Raw genomic sequence first — 20,576 nt, forward strand, 5'->3', positions numbered from 1 at the left:
AAGGACAATTAAAATAATTTTTAAAAAAACCATCAAGAAATCACAATATCTCAGAACTGAAAGGGACTTTACAACGATTCCTAAGATCACATTGACCGGTAGGAAGAGTGAGAACAGGTGGATGGCCAGGGCATTGCAATGTTGCTCATTTAATATTAATACAATAAGAGGAAGGCCCCCAATGTGGTGAATTCTCTATGGAAGATTTATTTATGGAAAGATGAGTTTTAAAATATGAGAAAGCATGGGGTGGGGATTGGAGGGGAAGTTTCAATCTCTGCCGGTAGAGATTTACACACAGAAAATATTGCAGATGTAAATAACAAAGCCCTAGCCATTTATGACTTCAGACTTTCTGGGGATTTTTGTGAGAGGAGATGAATATAGTTTTGTAGATATGAGACAGGAAAAGGGAAAGAAAACTGTAATTTATTTTGTGCTGAAGGGAAATAGAAAAGTTATAAGGAAATAAATATTTCTTATTTTTAAAACCCTGTTATGTTCACAAACATATACCTCAAATCACAATTTCTCATCTGAAAAATTAAAGCAATGGGCAAAATCAGGTGGGTGAGACAACAGGTACCACCCTCTCCATTAGCAGATCTCAAAGTTGTTAGGGATCAGTCAAATGGAATATCTTAATGAAATTAGGAAAATGAGAGGTAATTTTGGAGGGCAGAGACCTTGGACAAATCAGTTAACCTTTTCTGGGGTCCAATTGCCTTGTCTATATGATAAGGACGTCAGACCAGATGACATTTAATACCCCTTCAAGAGCTGATGTTTTGTGGAGGTTCAGCCTCTTCTACTCCTATGATTAAGAGTCCCATCAAAACAGATATGAGTCTAGGGAAGCAATTGAGACAGGAAGAGAGAAATGTAAGTAAAGGAGAGTATAAAAAGCAACCGCTTTGCAAGGGAGGAGTGTGGAGGGAGAGGTGAGGAGAGAACTGACTAGGAGGGTAAGACAAATGATGAAGGTAGTCAGTAGAAATGAAAGACTAGAGCAGTGACTTAGAGAGGGACAACAGTGCCCCCTGGGGGTGAATATGAAAAAAGAGAATTTTGTTTTTAAAGAATAAAGCAAACATACACAAGAATTCTCCAAATCTTCCGAAACTCTATGACCAATGATTTTCAAAGTCAACAGATGTTTATTATATACTAGTTATGTTCAAGGCACTGTAGTAGCTCCTAGGAGTACAAAGATGAAATCAGATGTTAAAAGAACAAATCTTAAACAAGTCCTTATAATACAATCCGGGTAGAACAGTGAGGACACTGGAAGTTAATTACTGATATAACCCCAAAGCCGTTTTGGAGATAATATCTTACATTTTCATATTTTATAGATTTCAACTTAATTTTACAAGGAACCATATGAATAGAGGAATATTTGACTTAGAGTTAAAAGATTCAGAAACCTGGGTTCAAAGCCTCGCTCCATCACTTAATAGTTGTATGTCTTTCAGAAGAATTACTTCCTCTCTCTGCTTCCGTTTTTTCAACTATAAAATGAAGGGATTAGACTAGATGATATCTAAAGTCCTTTTCCACCTCTAATACTATGACACTAATTCATTTGATTCTCACAACCATCTTATGACATAAGCAGGGCAGATATTAGTATCCTATTTTACAGGTAAGGAACCTGAGCCTCTGAGCTCTTGAGTGGTGTAGATAAAGAAAAAGTTCTAGACTACAAGTCTAAAAACTTCAATGCTGTTCTTACATTGGCTACTGACTCCTCCTATCATTTTGGAGACAACACAGGTCTACTGGACCTCTTTGTTTATTCAATGAAGGAGTCAGACTAGGCATTTTTTAGGGTCTCTTCTAGGATTCACTGATTCACATCACTAGTTGGGGCAAGACTATTGCTAGAGTCCAAGTCTTTTCTTTGTGAGATGTTCTAACTGCCACCTGGCAACACTTTTGTTACACCATAACTGAAGGCAGCAGGTAGGCCCAGAACACTGTCCTGCATCCCTGACATCCCTGTGCATTTGCTTTGTATACTGACAGATCTCACACTGTTGTGTTTAGAGGAGACAGAGAGGTTCTATTGCTCCTTTCTTGATGCAATGTTGTATACCAGAACTGCCAAGAACTCTTTCATCCCACATACTTTTTCCTCCTTTTCCTTCCAACTATTTCATGTGTGTCATTCTTGTCACCCCTAACTAGACTATAAGTTCTTTGAGGGCAAGGAGCATGTCTAATACTTATTATTCTGTACTTCCTCCATAGTATTTGGCCTAGTATTGAGCACATAGTAAATAAGCACATAGCAAGAAATATTTGTTGATACTCTGCCCTAGTCAGACTACCTCTGGACTACTATTTTCATTTTGGGGCACCATATTTTAGATGGACATTGATAAACCTGAGAGTGGCCAATGGAGACTAATTGGAATAGTGAAGGGCCCATAGTTCATGTAATAGGAGAATCAGGGAATTAGGGACATTTAGCCTGAAGAGAAAACTTAGGGGGATATGATAGTTCTCTGGGGGTTGCTCCTATGAAATTCAGATTTCAGCGACTTTCATGGTCTAGTAAGAGTAATAAGAAAAATATACACAAAGAAATCACTACAAAGTAGAGTGTGATAACTGCATCAAAGAGGTACAAAATGTTAAGATAATTTGGAGGACAAAGGCCCCTTTTAGACATTCAGTAGCTTTTAACTTCAAACACACTTTAATAGTTAAAGAATAAATAATATAATGATACATGTAAGATGCTAGTTATAACTAATTACTTCATTATTCCACAAAATGAATGGTTAGTAAACCTAAGAATACAGAAGTGACAAACAAAATATAATTTTTTTAGACTTGATAAATACCACTTTGATGAGCTAACATCCATCCCTTCATGGCTTATAGCCACCATTTAAAATAAACCATTGAGTTGAGTACAGTAGAGTTAACAAAGGAACAATCTATTAATTTGCCAATAATGGATACATATAACCTTATTAAGACACTTCAAATGTTATAATTGTAAAGTGCCTACAGATCCTCCTCATCCCTTTAACCTGATTTCTCTGTGGTTTCACTCCACAGTCTGAGGATTATGAGGTATCTGGCTGAGTCTCCAGGGAAAGAGATGCAGGTTGGGTTGTTGTGACTCATAGGTCTGATGTGTTCAGGAGACAGAACAGCTAGCCTAAGAGGCTATGTTTTGTGCTGCACTGAATGGGACTATAGAAGTAATGGCATCTGGGAAATAAGATTGGATGTTTTTTGAATGAAGGACCCTGATGAGTCTTTTGGTAACACAACCAAATCATTCCTTAAATTGAATGAAGAACTTTTCCCAGAAAAAAGACCCAATTATCTATGTGCTGACTCAGTGTAGCTCCTTAATGTTATAGTCTATTACATAAAGCTAGTGTTTAAATAGACCATTGACTGTTTTCATAATTGTTTTTGGCAATAATGTAAACTGCTCTTGAAGGAGGATCTTGTGAATGAGCTTCAGAATGCTCTCAGTATACTACCACTGCAGTAAAAATGCGACCAAAGGGCTAGGGGCAGCATATAATTGTGTACATGAGAAAAATCCAAAAAAGTTCATTTGTTTAAAATATCACAATCATAAAAAGGCTAGATGTCTAAGTATCAATAATTGCCTGTAGATTTGTCTAAGTTCTTGGTATTTTCCCATGAAGAATCAAAACATTCTAAAGGGAGTCTGTGACATACTTGAAAAATTTCCCCAAAGATACTCTATTTCATTATTAGAAAATAAATTAGAATGAAATGTAATAAGACATATCTGTCTTAACATTTTATCTTACTTGCATTAAAAAGTAGCAACAGCAAATTTCTGCAGAAGAGATGGTCCTTGGTTTTTGAAGTAGCCAAGCATATAGTAGGAACAGTACTAGATTTGGAGATAGAGAACCCTAGGTTGAACTCTGGCTTTGCTATTTATTAGTTAGTTGTATGACCTTGGCCAAGTCAATTGGCCTCTTTTGGTCTCAATTTTCTCCTCTAACAAAATGGAGTTAGAGCGCTAAGATCTCTCTCAGCTTTAAATCCCATAGTCCTAGTTTCCTCTAGAAAGACCATGTGCCACTCAATGTCTTCAATTTTTGCACAGGTTACCCTGTAACATTCCTATCATTTGTTTTCCAGGGTTTTGAAGGTTTTCCTTTCACGAACAGCTCAACGTATCCCCTATATGACTGGGGGCCGGGTCATGAGGATGCTGGCAGTAATTCTCCTGATAGTATTTTGGTTTCTCACTGGTTGGACCTCAGCTGTCTGCCAAAATTTGGAGAGGCACATCTCACTCATTGGACAGGGGCGAACATCAGACCACCTCATCTTTAACATGTGCCTCATAGACCGCTGGGATTACATGACAGCAGTTGGTATGTAACTTTTCATGGTAATTTTTTCTTTAATTTGCTCCCTGCCACCCCACTTTTTTTCTTTTTCAAAAGATGAAAGATGACTTGTTTGGGAGTCTTAAGAAATGTGATCTCTTAGTTAATGAAATTTCATAGTTAAATGCTTAGTAACTATTTCACAATGAGATTTAAGGAGACCACATTATAAAAAGGGTTAAGATTGAAATAACGTGCAAGTATAAAAACTTTTATCTTTAAAGTTATATAGCATGATATAATGTATGGGGAGAAGGCCTCAGAGTTAGAAATATCTGAGTTCAAGCTCTGCTTTTGACACATACTCTCTAACATACTTATTATTATGTTTATAAGTTGCAGAAAAGTTGCGGCTCTGCATTGGTCAAATGGGAGCTAAGAGTTCTCAACACCATTGGAATCTGGTGGCAGCTAGGTGGCTCAGTGGGAAAAGCACCATTCCTGGAGTCAGGGGGATTTAAGTTCAAATCCAGCCTCAAGCACTTGCTAGCTGTGTAACCCTGAGCAAGTCACTTAACCCTGATTGCCTTCCCCCAAAAGAAAAAGAAATCAATTTTCTGAACCCCTATCCCCCCAAAAATCCTAATAGCATTTCGGGGGGGGGAAAGATGGTAGAGTCAAATGCATTGGAAAGGACTACTTTGAAGAATGAAAGCACTTTTGTAGTGATCTTTAAATGTCTAGTTTGTAACAATGGAGGCTTTTCCTTTCTACCCCCTAACTTAGAAGAGCTAGCTGTACAGTGGCAAAGAGGAAAACTACTTTGTTCATACAAGTAGATCGCCTGCAGCATACTCTCAGCTTTATCTATTGAGTGTAAGAAGAAGTGAGCCATACTAGCATTTTTCTAATGATTAATATTCACTATTATGGTCTGTCAAGCAAAATATCTTATTATCCAACTTAGTACAAATGAAGAGAAACTTCTTGCTAAATTTCTGCTTGACCAATACTGAGTTGTAAAGACACTTCATTAGTGACTCTCTGAGGGTCTGATACCAAAAGACAAGGTCAAACAACTTGCCATAAGCAGCTGTGGATGGAACAAAACTGAACTTGAAAAAGAACCATTTACATTTAATGTGCTGGCTTGAGATGGGAATGTAAATACAGGTTGTTCAGGCACTACCAGACTTATGAAAATGCAGAAAAGAAATCTTTAGGGACCTAGAAAAGCCATGGATTGGATATTATTGCTATCAAATGTTAGACTTATTTAATCTCGTGTGTCCAGAAGCACCACAAGGAATGAAAGAAAGTTATGAATTTTATTATTTCTTTCTATGGTAGAGGGAAGTATAAAGAAAATCTTCCTTTGGGGAGAGCATGTTTGTGTAAAGTATAAAACTCTGACTCTTTTTGCAGTTTTCCCTCCCACATTTCTTGACAAATATGTATTGAATGGAAAAGTATTTCCCTACATGCTAATCAATGTCTTAATTTGAAATTCCACTGAAAAGAAACTCTTTCTCCTCTCTAGAAATGACCTGCTGGTCATGACTGACCAGTCCTAGACAGACTCTTGACTCTATACTATATTTCTTTTTCTTTCTTTTTTCACAGAGTTCTGAAAATCAGGGGAATTGGGGGTAGATTGGAAAGGAGACATAACCTGTCTCTACTACATTTTTGAAATTATTTAGAGATTCAAGTTATTTAAAGTATCTTGGAAATATACTCTGGGTCATTTTGGAGAACAACTTCTATCATGGAACATGTTACTGAAATTTAAATTCAGTTAAGTGGCTAGTATGAGCGAGGTGTTAGAGGAGAGTAATTCTAAGACAAAAAGAAGACAGAAAGTAGTCTTATATTTCTACCAGGGGAAAATAACATACATACATACATACATACATATATGTATATACATACATACATGCATATATATACACACACACACACATATACATACACAAAATACACCTTGAGACATGAGATTGTAATACAAGGTAGCTCCTGATCTGGGGTTCAATGCAAGTAGGATAGAAATTTGGTTGTTTCTTAAGAGACTATAAACTCCCCTGCCCACCACAGGAAAAGAGGTGGGGTGGAGCCAATAGTGAAAGGAATTCTGAATTACAGAAATGCTGGAGCCAACTTTTTACAAGGCATAAAGCAAGATGCATCTTTAGTTATATAACATGCAGCAGTGTGAAGGACAATAGATTTCTGACTCATTAGAAAGAATGCAGTTGAGACAAGAATTTTTAAAGTAACTGTTGGTATATTTTTAAAATCTATAAATAAATAACATTCTATTCTATAGAATATTGATTATTCAATCAACATTGATTATTCAATCAATAAATACTGATTGGTTAATCATCAGGATTTATTGAGAATCTACTAAGTATTTAATACTGTGCTAGGTACTATGAGGAATGTGTGTGTGTGTGTGTGTGTGTGTGAGTGTGTATGTATACATATTCACTCTCGACAGAGCACTTATCATTATGAAGAAAAACAGTAATACACATAAAATAAGTAGAGCATAATTAAAGGCTAATTAACATGGTACTGACTCAATGCAATAGCAGCAAAATGCAACATCATCAGTACATGTTACAATGGACAGAGAAGTCTTCATGGGAAGGTTGTTGGGGGCTTCTAGTTAAGACTTCGAAGTGAAACGATCTGGGGAATTCCAGCCATTCCAACAAACATGCTAGTAAATATTTAAAAGGGCAGTAGGTGAAGCAATGATCAAGAAAACTAAAGAGAAACACCAGGAATCAGTTCCATCCAGTTCAGGACTGAACAAAATGGCAATGAGGTGGCCCCAAGGAAAGAGAACTGGACTCAAGAGTCAGGAAGTTAACATCCTTCCTCAGACACTTGGTAGCTGTGTTATCCAAGGCAAGTCACTTAACCTCTCCCAGTCAGTTTTCTCATCTGTCAAATGGGTATTATAACAATAAGAATACCTACTTCATAGGGTGGTTGTGAGGATCAAATGTGATATTATGTGTAAAACATTTTATAAAGCTTAAAGTGCTATGTAAATGATGTTATTATTATTATTACTACAAGAAGGTATTCAGAAGCCTGCAAGCTCTTGGAGGAGGGATCCTCTGTGGGGATGAAGGAAAAATTAATTTCACATAACCGAGTGTGAAGTCAGTGCAATCTTAGTTTTGATCTTTTGGAACCACAGTGAGGAACACAACTAGCACCTAGTCACTTGTCCATAAGATAGTCTCGTCATTGCACCTGTCCCTGGGGGCCTTCCAAGAGACCTGAAGGCAGCCCTGCTACTGAAACCAAAGCGGAAGAAAAGGCGAGAACATTTCCCAGGCAGCTCATGCTCTGGGGAGCCTTCTAGGAGGCCCAAGACCAGCCTGAATTCCAACATCCAACAGACCTAGGGATAATACATGGGTGAGGAGACAGAGATGGGACGAGGCCAGCACTCACACTACAAGGAGACAGGTTCATAAGCCTGCAAAAAAGGGCAAAGCCTGGTTCCAACCACCTCATTCAGAAATACAACATCTGCAATATGTATATTACGGAGATGGTAGGACCAAAATTCCAATCTAGGAATTGAGACTAATGGTTTGGGTAAAGAAAATAAAACTGCAAATTACATTAAAATTATTATGGTGTAAGAGAAGGCCAAAAGATAATCCCAGAAGATGACAATAACTCTATAACAAATACAAGTAAAACCTTGGAGGAAATACTGGCTTGGCCACAAGGACTCTAAGAATGATTGAAAGAAATAAAACTAAAGATAAAAAATAAATAAATTAGAGCTTTCAAGGAAAAAAATAGAATGATTGTATAAGCCTAAAACATAAAGGGAGAAAGTTTACCTGAATAGTGGACTCCCTGTACCCCCTGAATTATGCTGAAACCACTTTAAAGAAGAGAAATTTTGGAACATAATATTCTAAAAGACAAAGGGTTCCACTTAAGAGTAATATCCTAAAAACTGAATGTAAGCCTACAGAGGAAAAAGTAGACCTATGATAGAAGGGAAGACTTTCAGGCATTCCTGGTTTAAAAATAAAACAGAGCTGGGTAGAATATGTGAAATATAAACGCAAGAAACAAGAAAGATTGTATTTAATCTGCACCTTGATTGGTAAAATTTAGATTTCCAGAAGAAAGGGAGCATTATAAGTGATGGAAATAGTATAAACAAAAGGGATAGAGCTAAATGCCCATTCAGACAAAGAGGAAAATGACTGGCTAAGGCAAAGTTTGAAGGTAGAGAAATAATAGGAAATAAGTTGGTTAGAAAGGGCAGTGATATATCATGGAGGCCCATGGAAGTCAGGCAAAGAATGAACTCAATTCAGTAGACAGAAGAGAAACATTGTAAGTTTTTGTGTACAGAAATGTTATATGCTGAAAACAGTGTTTTATGAATGTCAATCTATAGTATTGGAGGGAATCAAATGAAGAAAATAATAAAAATAAATTTTGATCTTTTTCATTTTAGTATGGTTGGTTCAGAAAGAGAGATCAAGGCAAAAGTTGAGGAGCCAAAAGAGAAAAGGATACCAAATATGAGATTAAAGAGAAAAGCAGAGGAAAAACTTGGACACAGTAGATGAAACAGAGAGGTATACAACTCAATATCTGCAGATGCTGAGACAAACCCAGATCTACAGAAAAAGAAGGAGAGAGATGTAGTGACAATATACAGAGATAATGTGAGTCACGAAAACCAGGCTTTCATAGACTAGAATTCACATATTATGGCCTTTCAGGATGTTGCAGATAAAGTATTCTTGTGTTTTTAACACTGTGGATGAACAGTGGGGTTACCTCCTCTGTGTATACTGTTGCCCTGTTGAAGTTGTCAAGAGCAAGACCCAACCTTCATGGGGATTCACTTGAAGGTTTCCTGTTTCTAGTATAATACATGTAGAACTAAATATTTACTATTTGCTAGTTGCAGGTACCAGTAAATCTCAGGTCAAACTAATATAAAACCAACCAGATCAAAGCAAGCCTCATTACTGTTACTTTCATTCTATTAGTTGGTTGACAAATGTTAACTAAGCACCCAGGAGAGTCTGGTTCATTCTGCTGATGCTGCTCCCCCTGAAATTAGCATCTTATGCTGATCACATAATGGAGAAATGAAAGCCAAGGCCCTGGGCAAAGACAGTAAACTTGAATGGTGGCAGCATGAGGAGGAAAGGGCAGAGCAAGACATGGCAGAAAGAAGAGGACTATCTTCATTGACTTGCATCCCTCCGAAATCAAATTCTCCAAGAAAAGCTGAATGTTTTGCCACCAGCAAGAGGGAAATAAGAGAAGACTTTTCCTTTTTATAAAGTTATTCAGAAACAAAAGAGAACATAATCAGAGGCTATTATCCTCCTGCAATGAAGTGAATGGCCTCTTCCTGGTCCTCTGTAGGTTCAGTTTTACTCCACAGAGAACTTTCAAACTGTTTGTAACTGGGCCAATCAAGAAATCAACATAACAAAGCAAAATTGGACCATAAGTAAAGTTTGTCTTTGGTAGTGTTCTGACTCCCTTTCCCACTCTCCCATTCCAACATCTCCCCCAACCCAAATACCTGTATTTTTTCCTATTTTAACAGGGTTTTGCTTTCATCTACTATTAAACTAATCCTTGCCAGTGGGTTTACTGTTGAGGGTTTATTTGCATTTTAATATAGGCTTCTTGTAGACTGGAAGAGGCAGGAGGCAGAGAGATATTTGGGGCCACACTATGCCTACCACCCCTTCCATCACACTTGATAGGTGTCCTCCTACTCTAACCCTTCTGAAGACCAGCTCTGAGTGCTAGTAATATATACTTTCACACAGCAGTATGCTTTCCATTTCTTGCCCCATTTTCAGCATGATAGCATCCAAATGATGCTACATTTAGCTCCCTTAAATTTAACATTTTCTAGTGTGTAGCATATGCCCCTTTTCAGTTCCTTGTATACATATTTCCCTAAGTAGCATGTTTACCACAACATTTTCCTGTGCAGTCTGTGCTACAAGAATTTTGCCAAATGTCTTTAATCAGGTAGTGAGCTAGGACTAATGGCTTGGGGGGCTAACAGCCTTCTCTTTTATGGTTTGTTGCTCATGATTTCCTGGGGAGAATATTCTCTATCCTTTTATGCTTCTCCCCATCCTGTGTCACCTTTCTTTGCTCTCTGGCCTTCAATGTTTATCCTAAAATGGGGTGTCCTGCAGTGAACACATTACTCCAAATGTGGCCAGACCAGGCTAGACAGTTGAGATTCTGGACAAAGGACTTTACATATTCTTTTTTTTTTCAGTCCAAGATTTAAAGAACATTGAAATGTCAATTTGTTACTGTAATTCTGAGTAGAAATAAATGACATGAAACTCTGGGTGTTCAACTTGAAAATAATATTATTTGGGCAATTTATTTTCTTTGTATAGAATAAATTGTACTAGCTGGGAAATACATTGAGTAGAATAGATAATTCTAGTTCTTCAAATACTCAAGAGACTTAATAAAAAAAAGTGTAGCAGTAAAAACATAACAATCATCACAGCAATATTTTGTAACAATTAATCTATAATGTACAACTCTGTTTACTCTTTTTTTGTGGCTAGGCAATGGGGTTAAGTGACTTACCCAGGGTCACATAGCTAGTAAGTGTTATGTGTCTGAGACAGGATTTGAACTCAGGTCCTCCTGAATCCAGGGTCGGTGTTCTATCTACTGCACCACCTAGCTGCCCCCTCTGTTTACTTTTTGATACCCTGAAAACATATGGGCATGTTTCTCTAACATGTTTCTCTTAATTCTTTTCAAGTTAGATGAAATAATTATTTCATTAATAAGATAACTGTTACTTAATGACCTCAAAATTAATAGGATCTAATCTCCAGTTCTGGATCTGTCACTTAGTACATGTGCAACCTTGAGCAAGCCACTTTACTTCTCTTGGCTTGAATTTTTTCATCTGTTAAAGGAGGTGGTTGATCAAGGCTACCTCTAAGGTCCCATCTCACTCCTAAATCTATGATCCTACAATAGCAAGGACTTCTCTATCAGTTTTGGTGTGCTGCCATTCTGTAGAAGGCATTGTTCTTGAGGAGTTAGCAATTAATATTTCAGTGCTATATAGTACTGAACTTCAACAATTCATTTCTATACCTGCAATTCCAAAAAGCAGTCTTTCATTGAAGCACCAAAAATGTTAAGGATAGGAGAAATTCTGAAGGAAAGGCAATGTAACTTGGGATATGTTTTTTTTTCCTTCTTTTTTATTAATTTATTTTGATTTATCAACAATCACTTCCATAAGCCTTTGAGTTTTTAATTTTTCTCCCCTTCCCTCCCCACCTCACTCCCCAAGCTGGTGAGCAATCTGATATAGGCTATACATACACATTCCTATTAAACATGTTTTCACATTAGTGATGTTGTAAGGAAGAATTAGAACCAGGAGGAGGAACCACAAGAAAGAGAAAACAAAATAAAACGAAACAGAAGGAAAAAAATAGCAAATAGTATGCTTCAATCTGCATCCAAATTCCATAGTTCTTTCTTTGGATGTGGATAGCATTTTCCATCATCAGACCTTTGGAGATGTCTTAGATCCTGGCATTGCTGAGAAGGACTAAGTCTATCAATGTCAGTCAACATACAACATGGCTGTTACCATGTACAATGTTCTCCTGGTTCTGCTCACTTCACTCAGCATCAGTTGGAATATGTTTTGATGAATAAAAATCATTTGGTCATTTGTGGGCATCATAAACAGTAAACTGTTTTAAGTTTATGCTTATCACCAATTTTGTTTAAAAAAAAATAGTTTCCTCCTGGCAAGAACTAATAGATAAAGCTCAGGTACCTCATTGATGGTGCACTTTTAGTTTCTATATAGTCTGAACTTTCTGTTAAGTTTTATTCCTGGCATAATTAGTATAGCTCACCAGCTGTAGGTACAATTAGTTAGAGGACACTGATTAGATGCTCAAACTTTTCTTCCATTTTCCCCTTAAAGTAAAAGGTACCTAACCATTTCAAATCAATCAATCAATAAATGTTTATTAAGAACCTACTATGTGCCAGGCACTGTGCTAAGCACTAGAGATACAAGCTAATGTTTCAATGGCTGGATCCACACTTCCCTTTTAAGTTCCCAGTCCCTTGCAAAGCACCCTGGGAAACTTTTCCTATAACATATTGTATTCATAGTATTCTCATTGTATGAGTGCTGAAGACCTTCCTAGTAGTTTCTTCCTAAGAGTCCTATTTTTTTTAAATGAAGTGATATTTACATTGAAGTCATTTTAGGATTTCATCGAAGTTTCATGATGTGCTTTGTGATGATTACAGACCACAACAGAATTTGAAGTCACTCTTAAATTACATTAATAGAGCTGATAATAGTAACTCACATTTGTATAGCACTCATATTTTATAAAGTGCTTTCCTCACTATTCTGTGAGTGTGAATTAGGTAGTTCAGGCATTACTATATTGTTTTTTTACATATGAAAAAGCAGAGCCTAAGTAATGTTAAGTTGTTCATCAGTGACATTACTTTGGAATGCATTTTAATGAATTGAGCTGTAAAATTGATAGAGAAGCCATTTTCATTCTATTCTGCTTTAAAATAAGAAATTTTGAAGCAATATTGTTGTATAGTTAACAGAATACTGGATTTGGAGCTAGGGGACTTGGTTTGGAACTCAAACCTTGACATTTACAGCCTGTATGACATTACACAAGTCACTTTGGGGCTGCTTAGTACTAGATTCAGGGTAACCAACTGGATCTATCCATGGTTCTGAATATAGTTCTCATTCTGATAGGAATTCTTCTTGGTTTTAAATCAGGACCAATTCTGACAGGTACTCTCCATTATAATAGTATTAGTCACCAATCAGATGGCAATTCTCTTTGGTATTTTTTCACCTGTCCAATTCTTTCCAGAAGGGAACTGTCTTTAAATAAATCCCAGACTTTGGTCCTCAAATCTTGGCTTAACTGCTACTTCAAACCTTACTTCTCTCTGTGGCCCAACTCTTAGTTTACTTTGTCTACTGAATCTAACAAGATCTTCTTGAAAGCCTTTTGCTTCAGCCCTACCAATTTTTCTTATGATAGACATATACTGGTCTACTTATCAGCCAACCCTGCATATATATATAACATGCTACTGTGACTTATAAGCTGCCTGGTAGTGCCTTCCATATGAATATTTAATTAACTCAACAAACATTTATTAAGTATCTATACTGTACAATTTATGGTCATAAGAATGGGAAGAAACAGAAAAATAAAGGCATAGCTCCAAGCTTCAAAGAGCTTACAGTCTTATAGAGGGGGTAAGACACAAAGATAGATTTAATATAATGTCATTTAGAATATCATAAGCACATAAGAAGAGTGAAATATGATTTTAAAAAAAGAATCTGAGAGTCTTTTGGCCTATCTTGATATCCTATCTCCTAAGAAAAAGTACTCCAATTTCTGTTTTAAAATGGAACTAAATATTTAATTATCTCTCTACACATATATTGATATTCATGGTTTGGTATAACTGTAACTCTTAAGCTGCATTTGTATCTTTTAATATTTAAATGTGTTTCTTTAAAGAAACCAAACATTATAACCACTGAGATAGCTTAGCAATAGTATCCTAATCCCCAGATTTACCCTACTCATGCAGCCAGTATCTTTGCAGTGTCTCTATGGCAGTTAAATCTTTACCATAACATGAGTATTTCTTATAATCTTGGAATCACAAATTACAATTTGGACTGAGGTCATTATTGCCACTCACCTATATTTATTGATTTAGAAAGATTAACAAGGGATTGGGATAAGACTGAGAGATCGTTAAATGAAGCAAGTTGATAGTCTTAGGTTTCCCCACCACCTAGGAATATCAGCATATTTTCATGTTTTAAGTAAATTGAAATAGAAATTACCCTCAGATTGAAAAGTGCTAATTAGCTTCCTTGGACAACTCCCTTTCATACCAAGAATCCAACAGAGATTACATAATCTTTGCTTTTTCTTCCCATATTGACACTATCCTCTCTTTCCTTCCACAAATACCACATTTTTGAAGCACAAAAAGCAGTTTGCTCAGTTATTTAATTAGGTAGTATGCCAATGTTTAAAAGTGACTGAAAAATAAGGTAACAGACATAGTTATGCAAGGAAAATCTAAAATAGCATCAGTTCCTGAAGATTTAAATATAATTACCTTAGAAGATCAGGCTGTGTTATGACAGGATGAAACTTAATGTAAGCAAGCACTATGCAATCAGCATTGGGAGGGAATAGATTAGTTTTGGTCTAGAAAGGACTTAGATTTTTCTTCATGAATTTTTATCTGTGGATTTTCATCCACATAATTTCACACGGTCATCTAACTTCTTTCAAAATTCATTCAATTCAAACATATTTAATTGGTGTCTATTGTATGGGGGAGTGAAGTTGAACTATGCACTGGGAATACAAAGATAGAACCCACTCATTGACCACAAGGAGTTTACAATCTAACAAACATTTCCAAGAATGGAATGGACTGTTTCAGTAGGTAGTTCACTCCCCATTACTTGAAATTTTCAAGCAGAAGATGAATGAAAGCTTGTTAGGGAGGTTGTAGAGGGAATTGTTTTTAGGAAAAGATCAAAATAGACAACTTCCAAAGTTCCTGCTAACCCTGAGAATCTGAGTGATTGTATGTATGTAGATAGATAGATAGATAGATAGATAGATAGATAGATAGATAGATCTACAGCTATAGATGGATATAGATATAGATGTGTGTATGTGTACATATGCCAGGAACACTTATCTCCCTGACTTCAAATCTGGCCTCAGATACTTACTAGCTCTGTGACCCTGGGCAAGTCACTTAAGCCTGTTTGTCTCAGTTCCTCATATGTAAAATGAGATGGAGAAAGAAATGGCAAACCACTGTAGTATCTTTGCCAAAAAGATCCCAAATGGGTTCACAAAGAGTCAGACACCACTAAAAAATGACAACAACAAGGTGTATGAATGGGGGGGGAGAGAGAGAGAGAGAGAGAGAGAGAGAGAGAGAGAGAGAGAGAGAGAGAGAGAGAGAGAGAGAGAGAGAGAGAGAAGAGAGAGAAAGTGAGAACAAAAGTCAGAGAGAGCCAGAGGTAGAGAAAGAGACAAAAACAAGAGAGACTAACTAAATTGTGTCCCAATTTGAAAAGAGTTAAACAAGGTATTAGAAATTTTAATATAAAATGTTAGATTTTGAGAAATCCTCTAGTATTTTTAAGGCTTTTTAAAATGTTTATTAAATATAGCCTTTGCAATATGACAAGTAACATTATATAATGACATCCTTATTTGAAATTTTTATAGTATCAAAACAGGTAATAATAAAGGCTGACATTTATATAGCACTTTGAGATTTAGAAAGATTTTTTAACCTCTATTTGACAAACGAATAAATTGAAGATGAAAGAGACTGGGTAATTTGCCCAGATTCACACAGCTAGTAAATACTCAGTGCTCGATTCAGACCTATGTCTTTTTAACTCAGAGTCTAGCTCTCTAACCATAATGCAGTACTGCTTCTGGGTGTTCAATAGCAGGAAAGGTTGATAATCTCTCATATGAAATATAGGATCTTTTAAAAAAATTAACTTCTCAGCTACCTAATTTATAACCTCCCAGGGGAAAATGTATAAGAAGAAAAGAGTAATAGCTTTAAAATACCCAGGGAATGGATTATGGATCCATAGATATGGAATTAGAAGAAACTTTAGCATCCATCTACATCAATCCCCTTATTTTTCAGGTGGGGAAACCAGGGTTCAGAGATGTTAAGTAACTTGCCTAAGGTCACAACTAGTAAGTGTCAGAGGTGGAATTTGAACTCAAGTCTTCATCACTTTGGGGGCCAACCATACTATCTACTTCACCAAAACAAGGCTAAAGTTTTCTGCCTAAAGTTCCTTTTGGCATATCATCTGAGGATGGATGAATGAGTGAGTGAATGAATGGACAGATGGATGGACAAATCAAGCATTTGTTAAGAACTTACAGTGTGCAAAGCACTATGCTAAGTTCTCTGGATACAAATAGGAAGGTGAGACAGTCCCCACTCTCAAGCAGCTCACATTCTGATAGGAGAAAGAATACACATAGAAGGTTTCAGATGCAAGTTGGATTGCTTCCATAGTCCTTATGTTAAATTAGTAAAGTGTTAGTGTGTCTCATTTAATGTCATTTCCACTGATAAAATCGTAGCAGTTTCTGATATTGAACCATTTGACAGTACAAAGAACATTGGTGGCAAGAATTTTCTTTTCTGTGTCTTTAATGAATGTGGCTATCACATCTTCAGGAGTAGCCAGCAGGCTGCATTTTATAGACCGTGCTTCCCAGGCTTCTGGGCTAGAATCATTTGTCATTCAGAAGACTCTGGGATTCAGGGTCCTGGACTGTCTTTGTTAGGGTCTGAAGAGACTTGGCGGTCAAGGTGGCAGTGGTGATGTTCTGACTTCAGAGAAAGAAATGGAAGAGATAGGTGTCAAAACTTTCACTTTTGAAGAATTACCATGCAATAACACACCACAGTGCACCATAGCTGGGACAGCATGGGCTACAATAGAAAGATTCTATTGCTTCCTTCAGATTCTGATGCATGATTCTCTCTGTTTTCCTTGTTAAAATGGCTATGGTCATGAACTTGGGGTATATGGGACAAGTCAAAGGCCAGTGTTAACTGGATGGCACAGTTTGTCTCATGATGACTTGAAATTTCAGTTCATGGCTTCAAAAAAACAAATCAAAATATAGTGTGGTTAGTATTTTTTTTTGTAATAGCATATAATTATTTGTAGTTTAAAACTAAAATTCCCCTCACAGAGGTATTCTCATACCTTCATTTGCATCTTTAAAAATAAACTCATTTCTTTCTTTTTTAATATACCCAAACTACCCATCAGGATCATTTAACACCAAAAATATTAATATTATTTTTTAAAAACGGAAACACAACACATACTTCAACTCCTACATAATAATATAGCAAAATTCAGTAACATCTGCATATTTTCTTTACAAATTGCAGTGTTAGTCTGAAGTTAATTATATGAAACTGATTTTTTTTACTCAAGTACAACTTTTGCATATTACATCTAGTCTACCTAATTGCTACCTTGAATAATAAATTGTTTCTCAGATGGAATGTATTGTTTGGTGTTGCTAATGAAATGATTTTAATGTTGAGCTTAACTCTTATGAGAAAGTTTTTTTGTTGTTGTATATTTTAAAGGTAGCTCTCCATTGACAAACAATAAATAACCCGCTGGTTATTTTCCTTAGTCTATCTTCTGTACAAGGAGTTGTAGAGAAGTATAGCAATAATTGATAGAAAGTATTCTGCAAATGTAACTCTGCCACATATTACACTATTTTCTATACCACAATAGGATTTCAATGTTTACCAGTTTCTGGGGATTTGGAACAGTGCCTAGCACATTTACTTTTTGGACCATGACCTGTGATTTCATTGCCATAGGGAACTCCTTCATGGGAAAATTCCTTCTATCAATGCAAATTGGCATTTGCTCTCAAAATAGTCTTAGGGAGTTGTCTGAGGCACTTAGAGAGTAAGTGACTTGCCCATGGCTTTTGTCAGAGGCAGGATTTGAATATCTTTCTTCCTGACTCTGAAGCCTCTTAATAATCCACTATACTTTGGCCACTGATTCAAAGGCAAGTATTAAATAAATGTTTGAGAATAATGGAAAGATGATCTTTGATTAGGCATTAACCTCATAAAGAAATGTGGAGAAATGACTTTACTTGCCTAATAAACAAGAGGAATTGCTGACATGTAGAAGCAATGGATCAGAATGGATCTGATCATCGGGATTCAAATAAGTAGTCAACATCCAAGAAATCCTCAAGATTTTGTAAGTCAAGGCAGGAGGCTGCATCTGGCCAAGTCATCCAGGCAATTGGATATAGACACTTCGAACCTAAGAAAGCCTTTGCATCAGCTACATAGGCTCATGTGTGCTTTTTCCTGGGACAGTCTCAGGGTATGGTCAACTAAAGGTTTGTAGGTGGAAGCAGTCGAATCAAGTCAGAGGTTAACATATTTGAAGTGAAAACTATAGGGAAAGATATAAAGAAAGATGATCAGTGAGATGTCGCAAGGCATGTTAAGCTTGTATGCAGGATAGTTGGGAGAGGGTAGAGTTGGATTGGGCAGAAAAACTAGGAAACTGTAGAGTGAGAGGGTAAAAATAAGGATTTGATTAGGAGTGGTAGCAATAGAGAAGAATGAATAAATATGGACATTTCAAAGGAAAAAATATTGGATTTAGGTATTAAGAAAAGAAAGGAGTCAGATATAACTGATATTTCAAGCCTGGGTAACTGGAGAAATTGGATAAAATTAAGAGAAATGGGAAAGTTGGGAGTGGCAGCATATGTGCTATGTGAATTCCCCTACCCAATGAAGTACACCTTAGAGCAGGGATGGGGAACCCTGTGGCCTGGAGGCCACATGTGGTGAGGCTGCAGGTTCCCCACCCCTGACCTAGAGTGAAGGATACTCTTGATACAAACAAAATCTCACTGAATAATCTCAGTAAGGTTTTTCTTTCCTTCAGTACTTGGTCAGAGTTAAGGTTCCATATTATCATCTAACCCCTTTGACTATGTAGTGAATTTTCAGAAAATGTGAGAACTTTCCCTGACTTCTATGTGATAGCAAAGTACTCCAGAGTTCTGTCAGATGATAAATCTTGACTCATGGATACAGGGATCAACATTTCAGCATCCAAGCCATGAAAAATCTGATGATTTTTTTTCCTTCAAACTAGAGTATTCTGCTGTGTTGAGTGGGAGTTTCCTACCTTAATGTCTCTTTGTTGTTGTTATGGAGATCTTCATTTGTCATAAGTAAGCTAAAACAATGTGGCACAATGGAGTGAGTACTAGGTTTGGAATCAGGGGAGACTCAAGTTTGAATCTTACCTCTGACACTAGCTCTGTGAATATATTTAAGTCACTTAACTGCTCTTTAACTCAGTTTCTTCGTCTATAAAATGAAAGTAGAGATGGGTGGTAATCTGTCCCCTTTGGAGGAAGTACCCTCGTTGGTGAGATCATAGATTCCCTTAAGTATTTAAAATATATGTAATATGTATTTCTACTTACTTACGTATGTATCATATTACCTGATTGAGTCTCTGTTTAAATGGAAACTTTACTATGACTAGAGGTATATACAAATATAAAATAGGTTGCCTTAGTCTTAGGAGATAGTGGATTTTGGCTCCCTGGGAATCTTTAAGCAAAGACTGAATTATCACCTGTTGGAAATGTTGCAAAAGGGATTCTTATGCACACACATTTTTGACTTCAATGGCCTCTGGCCCTTTGCAAAATTCACATTCAGTGATTTTTAATATCCTTGCATTTTATATAATAAGCTTGTTACAACAAAAGTGCTTCATAATCCTCAGCATGTGATAAGAGATGTGAGTTATTACAAATCAGACACAAGCTTAAAAAAACTCAACCTAGCAAGTTGGGTGACTTCATTGCTTTATCATCTAAATTGATCAATCAGAGTCATCAAAGCCATCTTTTGGATTGTAGACACCAGCAGTCTTAAACAAGCTTGGGTAAGAATTTAGCCAGGCTCCTCAGTACATCCACAACTGATTTTCCAATTTCTATCATCTTTCTATGTAGTAAGAAATGATGCTCTAGGTGGCAGTTTACCATCCTGGGTAAATGAAGCAAAATCTATGGTACATTGAGTAAAATTGAAAAAAGTCACAGGATCATATCCATGGCTATATGAGTGGAATGATGTATGTCTTTTTCTAATGAGTAGTATGTATCTTATACACACACTTTATAACGCATGCTAAGTAACTTCAGCTTTACTTTCTGTTTCATTTTACAAAACTAATGGTAAATTATTTCTTTCTGTTCTTCTCACAGCTGAATTTTTATTCCTCTTGTGGGGTGTTTATCTCTGCTATGCAGTTCGGACAGTCCCATCAGCATTTCATGAGCCACGTTATATGGCTGTTGCAGTTCACAATGAGCTCATTATCTCTGCTATATTCCATACAATTAGGCAAGTAATCTGTAGAATGAGTACTTAACTATTTCATTTTGTTTTTCTGCTGTATCTTGGTTTAATTTAAATGTCAAAGAATGGATAGCTTTCCTAATGGAA

At 36.5% G+C, this 20,576-nt stretch overlaps 1 protein-coding gene across 1 annotated transcript in view; it reads left to right on the forward strand.

Moving 5' to 3' along the window:
* Positions 1–20,576, forward strand: part of GPR158 (G protein-coupled receptor 158) — a 425,355-nt gene that overhangs the window by 382,404 nt on the left and 22,375 nt on the right. The window contains exons 7-8 of the mRNA XM_020978227.2: positions 4,150–4,388; positions 20,336–20,474. Coding sequence (XP_020833886.1) covers positions 4,150–4,388; positions 20,336–20,474 — 378 coding nt within the window. The remainder of the gene's footprint in view (positions 1–4,149; positions 4,389–20,335; positions 20,475–20,576) is intronic.

Source organism: Phascolarctos cinereus, unplaced genomic scaffold, assembly GCF_003287225.1.
Source record: "Phascolarctos cinereus isolate Bilbo 61053 unplaced genomic scaffold, phaCin_HiC Scaffold_1;HRSCAF=81, whole genome shotgun sequence".
Classification (NCBI taxonomy): Eukaryota; Metazoa; Chordata; class Mammalia; order Diprotodontia; family Phascolarctidae; genus Phascolarctos; species Phascolarctos cinereus.